Source organism: Cotesia glomerata, linkage group LG5 (genome assembly GCF_020080835.1).
Source record: "Cotesia glomerata isolate CgM1 linkage group LG5, MPM_Cglom_v2.3, whole genome shotgun sequence".
Taxonomy (NCBI): Eukaryota; Metazoa; Arthropoda; class Insecta; order Hymenoptera; family Braconidae; genus Cotesia; species Cotesia glomerata.
In genome coordinates this window covers 23235915-23244037 of record NC_058162.1, presented here as the reverse complement: position 1 = coordinate 23244037, position 8123 = coordinate 23235915, and the positions used below count along the sequence as shown (strand labels likewise).

At 31.8% G+C, this 8123-nt stretch overlaps 1 protein-coding gene across 1 annotated transcript; it reads left to right on the top strand.

The window, feature by feature from the left end:
• The first annotated feature begins 2294 nt into the window (after positions 1-2294).
• LOC123265954 lies at positions 2295-7783 on the top strand. The gene is made up of 3 exons (XM_044729950.1): positions 2295-2339; positions 2411-2584; positions 5455-7783. The coding sequence occupies exons 2-3, from the start codon at positions 2486-2488 to the stop codon at positions 7714-7716; spliced, it is 2361 nt and encodes a 786-aa protein (XP_044585885.1). The 5' UTR covers positions 2295-2339; positions 2411-2485; the 3' UTR covers positions 7717-7783.
• The last annotated feature ends 340 nt before the right edge of the window (positions 7784-8123 follow it).

Here is an 8123-nt window from a genome sequence, read left to right as displayed (position 1 = left end):
AATAATTGTTTGGAATTCTGGAAACTCAGATTCATAATTCCCAGACTTCAATGTTTCGAAAATAACCAAGTCTTTCAAATACATGATCAATTTATATAAATCAGCTTGCACAATGTCATAATAAGTGATATTATTATTAATCACTGCAGCTTTCATCTTGTCTATTTCTTTTTTGTACTTTTCTTCATACTTATATGTATTGGTAGCCTTTTCCATCACTTTCTGATAATTTTTTTTATTGACGAACTGATTCAGAAGCCTCATTTTGAACAAATGCTGAGAAATAAACTCAATAAAATAATAAGAATGCCATGAATAATCATTTTTTTCGCTGAATTTTTCGTGAAAAAGGCCGTCAATCGGTGTTACGCCATTAGATTTAGAATTAATATCAGCGCCATATTTTAATAAATTATACGTTCTATACTTACACCTTGTTAAAAAGATACAATGGATGACAGACCAACCATACTTGGGCTGAATGTTAACATCAAGGCCATGCTTAACAAATATACCTAAATGGCCGTCAAACTTTTCGCTATATTTGTTCTTGAAAAAGAAATCAAAAAAATCATAGCAATTTAAAAAATCTTTATCAAATTCGACTTTTGTCTCTGGAGAACTAAATTGTTCGAGGTTTTCCAATATGGCCTTAACCTTTTCAGGATTATAAGTCGAAAAATAAGTAATTAATTTAATGAGAGTCTTGAAATTACATGAAAGATTTTTATTTCCAATAAGAAAATCAAAAATAGATGAATCTCTATTTGCAGTACACTCGGAAATTGGCTGTAGACCCAAGCGGTCTTAAGTGAATATCACTTAAGTGAATATAATATACATAAACGACACACAAATATATCATGACGGGTAGGTGTCGTTTACGCATATCCCGATGATACATATGTATCAGTTACTCAAGTCCCGATGATACATATCCCAATTTTTCATATTTCGATTACACATATACCCAATGATACATATGTGCAATGATACATATCCCGATGATACATATTATAAAACAAAACAAAATCACTGATAAAAAAATAGCTGGCGTCTTATTTTTTACTGGGGATTATAATTATAATTTTAATTACATGTATCATCGGGATATGTATCATTGCACATATGTATCATTGGGTATATGTGTAATCGAAATTTGAAAAATTGGGATATGTATCATCGGGACTTGGGTAACCGACACATATGTATCATCGGGATATGCGTAAACGACACCTACCCTATCATGACAATAAATATGAGGCGCGCGCAAGCCGCGCTTCATATTTATTTTCATGATATATTTATGTGTCGTTTATGTATATTTATTCGTTTTCAACCAATCAGAATGAGAATAATTATTTTCGACCAATCACATCACGAATAAATTGGTTTCACATACATTTCATCTCAATTTTATTATGGGACTAGAATTTAATTTGCGCGCGCCTCATATTTGTTGTCATGATATATTTATGTGTCGTTTATGTATATTATATTCACTTTTAACCAATCAGAATGAGAATAAATATTTTCAACCAATCACATCACGAATAGTTTGGTTTCACATTAATTTCATCTCAATTTTATTATGGGACTAGAATTTGAATTTGCGCGCGCAAGCGCGCGCCTGACTATAGCATTTGCATATATTTTCATGCTTATGATATATTCGACCAATCACGTTACGAATAGTTTGATGCCACATACATTTCATCTCAATTTTATATTAGGATTATTATGGGATTCTTTAGAGAGAATTATAACAACAGTTACTGTTTAACCCCTGACAAGCACACATCTAAACCGTATACCTCTTTAGACATTGAGGGTGAAAAGTACCCAACATATTTCATTTTCAAATATCTTGGTCCCTAATAAAGTAAAAAAATTTTTTTTTTTTTTTTCATCAAAGCTCAAAAAATTGTCTATAAAATAGATATAATATTAAATTAATTAGTGCCAATTAAAATAGATAAAAATACTATCGAAGTTTAAACATACACAAAGAATTATAACGAATTAAAATTTTAAGGTGGGTACTTTTTACCCAGTGTGCTTGTCAGGGGTTAATCCACAGTAACTCCACCCGCGTACGATGTCCTTTCGCTCTTAAACCGAATTTTGCATTTTTGCGCCAATTTGCCGCCATCTGTTGTCAGTTTTTCCAAGCTTCTGATCAACTGTTTATTTACATTAAATTACTACTCCGACCTGCTGGTTTTTAAAACTTATTAACGGTTCGTTATTATTTATCTGACTCATAAACAATTTTTAAATTTATTAATTATATTTTGTAAACTGGATTTTTATTTAACCACTTGGTATTTTTGCAAAAGGTATTTGTATTTTTATTATTTTATCTTGATTAAAGTTACACGGTGATATATAATTGTATTTTTTTTTCTAGGTTATCCGGCAAGTGTCAGTAAACAAAACAATTATTGTTTATAAACTCCAAAAATAAAATATTTAGTTTATAAAAATGGATGATCAAAATATTCGTGCTTTTAATGCTGCTGTTGATGAATATTTAAGACGTTCGAATGATACTACCAGTGCTATTGTTCGGAAATGTCTCGATGTAAGTCATTCTTTTTATTTTCTACAAGTTACTAATTTAAGAAAAAACTAATAAATTTTTTCTGTTAAGATTATTATTTTAGATTTTTTTTTTTTTAATATTTAAAATTTAATGAGTGTAGAACTAATAGATGTTTGGTAATTTTTTAACAAGTAAATTATGACAAAAAAATATGATACTAAAAAATTGTTTAATTTCATTTAATAAATAAATTAGCTATAGAAACTTATTTTGAAAAAATGCATTTATGGTTTATTAAAAAATTTCTAAATGGAATTTTTTTTAAAATTTTTTTGTTATAATTAATTTGATAAAAAAATTCTAAATATTATAAAATTTCTCTTGAATTTTTTTTAAGAAAATTCTACTAGTACAAATTGTAAAAAATTAAGATGCAATTTATTATAAATAATTATTTAAAACTAATTCACTTGTTAAATGATTCCATAAAAAATTAACACTGTGATTTTAGTGTCATAAAATTTAATATTTCATTTTTCATCAATGATTTCTTAAATTTTTTTTTTTTTTTGACAATTTTAAATTAAAAAAAATTAACAAAAAATCTTCATTAAAAAATTAAAAACTTCAAATCTTTTAAATTAAAAAAAAATTGACAATTTTTCAATAAATAAATTAAGCACAAAAAAAAATTCAGAAAAGAAAAGTAATTTATTTTACAAATAAAAATTCTAAAAAACTAAAAATGAAACTTTTTAAAAATAATTTTCTAAAATATGAAAATTAATTTAGCAGATATTTAATAATTAAAAAAATTTTTCTAATAAATAAAATACTCCATGAAAAAAAATAAGAAAAAAATTAACATTTCGAAAATTTAGTAAATTAAAAATTTTTTTAAAATAATTTTTCGGAGCAAATTTTTTTGTTAACCCTTCGTAGGTAGCGTGTCTTTTCCGAACTAAGTCGGTCGCATGATGAGCGCTCCGCCGCCGTGTTAAAACGTACGCGCTGTTGCCAAATGTAAACTAATACTATTTCCTTGTGAGATAAAGTATTTTTTCAATGTTTTATGATTAAATATAATTTTACTTTTATATTTTATCATAAATTTAATTGAATAACAAAATTTTTTTTTTATTTTTATCACATGTGACATAATTAAATTTAACATCTAAGACCAGATTATAAAATTATAATATGACATTAAATCTAGCTGTCACTTGACAATTTTTTAATTTTTTTTAACAAACAAATTTCTTCAAAAAAATTATTTTTAAAAAATTGCATCTTTAATTTCTTAAAACTTCTGAATGTAAATTTTTTTTATAATTATTTTTTGTCATAATTTATTTGTTACAAAAATTCTTAAAATTATCAAATATCCGCTAAATTAATTATCATAATTATAATTAAATTCAATCAAAAAAAATAATTTGAAAAATTGGTATCCATTGTTTTTTTTTTTTAATTCGTTCACCTGAAATTTTTTTGTTTTTTCATTATTTAAATAATTAGTAATATATAAAGCCAGACATCTGTTAATCTTAGTATGGTGTATTATAAAGTAATTTATTTACTAATTGTATTATTATTACTATTTTTATATAAATAATATTTAATATGAGTGTAATTATTACATTATTTTGAACAAATCACAAGTTATAATGTAAACAGAAAAAACTAACCTCAAACATTACTTTATTTTTGTACCTCACATGCGGTAAAACAGATTGAAATAGTGGCGGTAACGACATTTGGCAACAGCGCAGTCAGAAAATCTCCCGGAGGCTCACTCGCACCGGGCGGCATGGTGCCGCCTAGTTCCGAAAATTGATTTTTTAAATTACTTCGTAAATATTTTTATGCTTTTTGATAACATCACAATTTTTAGAAAGGTTAAAAGAATGCACTTATTTTTTTTCAAAATTATCAATGAACTCAATTTCGAGAAAAAAAAAAAAATGCAAAAAAGACGGCGCCGCGCTCATTATGCGACCTACGAAGGGTTAAATAAAATTAAAAAATGGTGAAGTGACAGCAAACTTTAATATCATTTCTAAAATACATATTCTATTTTTTTTTTAATCAACTAAGGTAACAGACCCCATTAGTGTCACCTCCAAGCCTTAGCTATTAGTGGCACTTTTTCTTTCAATTAAAAAATGTTCTACTTGGAATAAAAATTAAAAATTTTTTTGATCTAAAGGTCTAAAAGATTAGAAATACTAATAAATACTAAATAAAGTATTAAATTAAATAAGTACCAAAATCCGCTACTAATAGGGTCTTTTCCTGTCTACTAATTTGAGTATCATCAAATTTATCACTTCATTTTTCAATACCAATTTTTTTCTAAAACTAGAAAATCGAACGCGCTTTGCGCGCTTCTGTCAAAGTGTTTATTATCGACAATTAAATTTATCAATATTTTAACAAATTTAACTTATTAACATTTAACCGTTGGGTGTGCCGTTAACTGATCTCCGGAATTTTATTCACGACAATTAATACCTGTAATTTGATCCCTGCGTCAATTGATCCCAACGACAATTGATCCCTAAAATGATGGTTCGTGGCAAACCTCTCCATTTTAAAATAAATCAATTATTATTTTATTGATGACGATGATGATGATGATGGGATCAGTTGTCTGTGGGATCATTTGACGTGGGATCAGTTGTCATGGGATCAGCTGTCGTGGTATAATATTACTGGTGTCAGTTAACGTGGAGCGTAACCGTTGTCATAGTAACCGTTGCTATGGTAACTGTTGCCAAAGTAGTCACCATAGCTACGAAAAGCGACAACAATGAAAACGTCACATAAACTTTTTAATAAAGGATTCTAATTAAAAAAAAAAAAGTCAAAATTTTTTTACAAAAACACTAACCAAACTAAAATTCCAGGCGATCACATTATCAACCGAACTGCGTATCTTCGACAGAACGACGCCAGTGATAGCGGACTTTTACTCCCGCCTAACCGAGTTGATGAACTCCTGCGACGTATCATCCCCTCTGACATGGATCGCAATGGACGTGCTACAATTCATCTGCAAGAGCGCTTCAGCTCGCCAGACATTAACCCACACCTACAACTTCGCCTCGATCGTCTCCAAGGCCGTAAACCCAGACTTGGTACCCGAAAAGCGAATTCTAGTTCTAAGACTCTTGCAAGAGCTGACTCACGGGATAAACATCCAGTATTCTGAGCCTTACTTGATCAACCTGATCACCACCCTATCAAACTGGGTGATTCTGTGCATCCAGGAGCACGAGATCGCAGCCCTATCCCTTGCAGTGCTGATCAACGTTTGTCGGAACCTTCCAGCAGTCTACATCCTGATAAAAAAAACAGACATCAAGGCTCTCTACCGGAGACTCATCACCATGGAGAGCGCTAACATCAAAATCCGGGTCCAGTGCTGCAAGCTCCTAGTTGTTATGGAGCAGATCAACAAGAAAATCCCAGAACGCGTGGTCCTGGAGTTTGTGACAACCCTGATGCAGAATCTTCCATCAGCAGTTGCTGACAAAGACAACGACACCCTGAAACTGCTTGTGGAATTCTTCGAAGAAATGCAAGCAAACGAACACTTCAGACCCGGATTGCTGTCTTACCCAAACTACGATCGGGATGTGGAAAGCATCACCAAGCTTTTGAATTCTCTAGCTCCTGAATCCACTGTGCTAATCATTAAATTCTTCCGTTCTCTTGTGAGGTTAAGAATCTTCAAGCTAATTCCTCAGTACTCAGAACTCTTAAAATTCGCTAACACCTGGATCACCGACGAACAAACTGCAATAGAAGCCTTGGGACTTGTCCGCGCAATAATATCCGACTCTAAAATCAACAAGAAAGAATTAATAGAGCTGATAAATTTCGATATTCTAACGCCAAATCTCGAAAATTCAGAAAATACGACAAAACTAACAGAGCTTATGAAGCTGTTCCTAGAAATAATTGGACTTCCGTGTTTCCACAAGCAAGTCTGCGAAATTTTCTGTGAAAAGAAAATGCGTGAATTGCTGGAACCGCTGAATAGTACAATTACTTCTCAGGAACCGCAACAGATGGCAGTGTATGTCCATGCGATTGCGCTTACTGCGAAGTTAGCGGAGCAAAGTTTGAATTGGCTCGCTTTGTTCACAGATGTCGCTGAGAAGCACGCGGTAAGAATGATTGTAGCGCTTGGAATTTTTACAGGTGATGCTGAAGTCAAGCAGACGGCGCTAGAAGTCTTCTCTTCGACAAACTGCAGCAAGGAGTTTGTTTCCGGAGTTGTTAAGTGCATGTGTGAGCTAAATCCGATGGCTCAAATTAATTCCGCGAGCAGAGATGCTGATTTGAAACTCGAGAGGCTGCTGGTAGAGGGCGGGACTGAGTCCTTCTCGCTGGCGAGGCAGCAAGAGTTGGAACAGATTTTGGAGAAGTTGGGAGACTTGGTTAAGGAAGATAGAATTAGCGACATTTTTATGAAGGATGTTATTGAATTGTATGAGCATCAGAAGTTGGTTCAGCAGCAGGTGGATAGGATTAATATGGCGAGTATTGAAAGCGCCAGGAGCAGGGTCGCCATGTTGGAAGGGTTAATGGAGCAGGCGAAGGAAAATAATAAGAAGCTAACGCAGTTGTTGTATTACTCTCAGCAGAATGAAGCTATGTGGAGGACCGATGCGGCGGAGATGAGCCAGAAGGTCAGTCAGACTGAGGAGACTAGTAAGAAATTGGTGAGCAGTCTTAGGAAGGAAAAGACTCAGCTTGAAGAGAAGATGCTGAGTTTTGATAAGGTTAAGGCTAGCTATGCTAAGCTAGAGACGGAAAAGGATAGGTTGGTTGGGGAAAAACACAAATTGGAGGAAAAGGTTCAGGGAATGAAGAAGAAGATTATTGAGGTTGGAGAGGCTAAGGCTGAGGTTGAAGATAGGTTAGGCAAAAGAGAACAGGAGCTTGATAAGGCGAATAAGGAATTGGAGACCTTGCAGGTCACTCTCGCGAATCATAAGAGAGAGCTTAAGGAGTCTAGTGAGCAGGCTAAGAAACTCAGTCAGACTATTACGGAGAAAGAAGATGAAATCAGGAAGCTTAATACTGAGATCAAGGAACTTGTTCATCTCAGGACTATGATTTATAATTTGACTGCTGCTAAGAATAGTTCTATGACGTAATTTTTGGATTAGTAATAAATATATTTTGTAATTTTTTATTGGATGTATTAAATGTGATTTTTTTATAGTACAATTTTTTGTTTTGATTGGATGAATATAGAGGCAGCACCTTTAACGAAACTGGCGCGCTCTGTTGTTGAATTTATGCATAAAACGGGAAGAAATATTTAACCAAGCTATGGAATTATTCGTGAAATATTAAAAATTAATAAAATATGCTTTTTGATCAGTAGTAATAATATTCGAAGCAAAAATAGTTCAGAAGGCTAAAAAAAAATTCAAGATGTATATTAAATAAAATAGAAGAAATTCGGGATTATTAAGTCAAATGGTTCGCTTATAAATATACAAATATAAATAATGCTGTGAAGCGGGAAAGAATAGGAGTTACGGTAATTATTACGTGA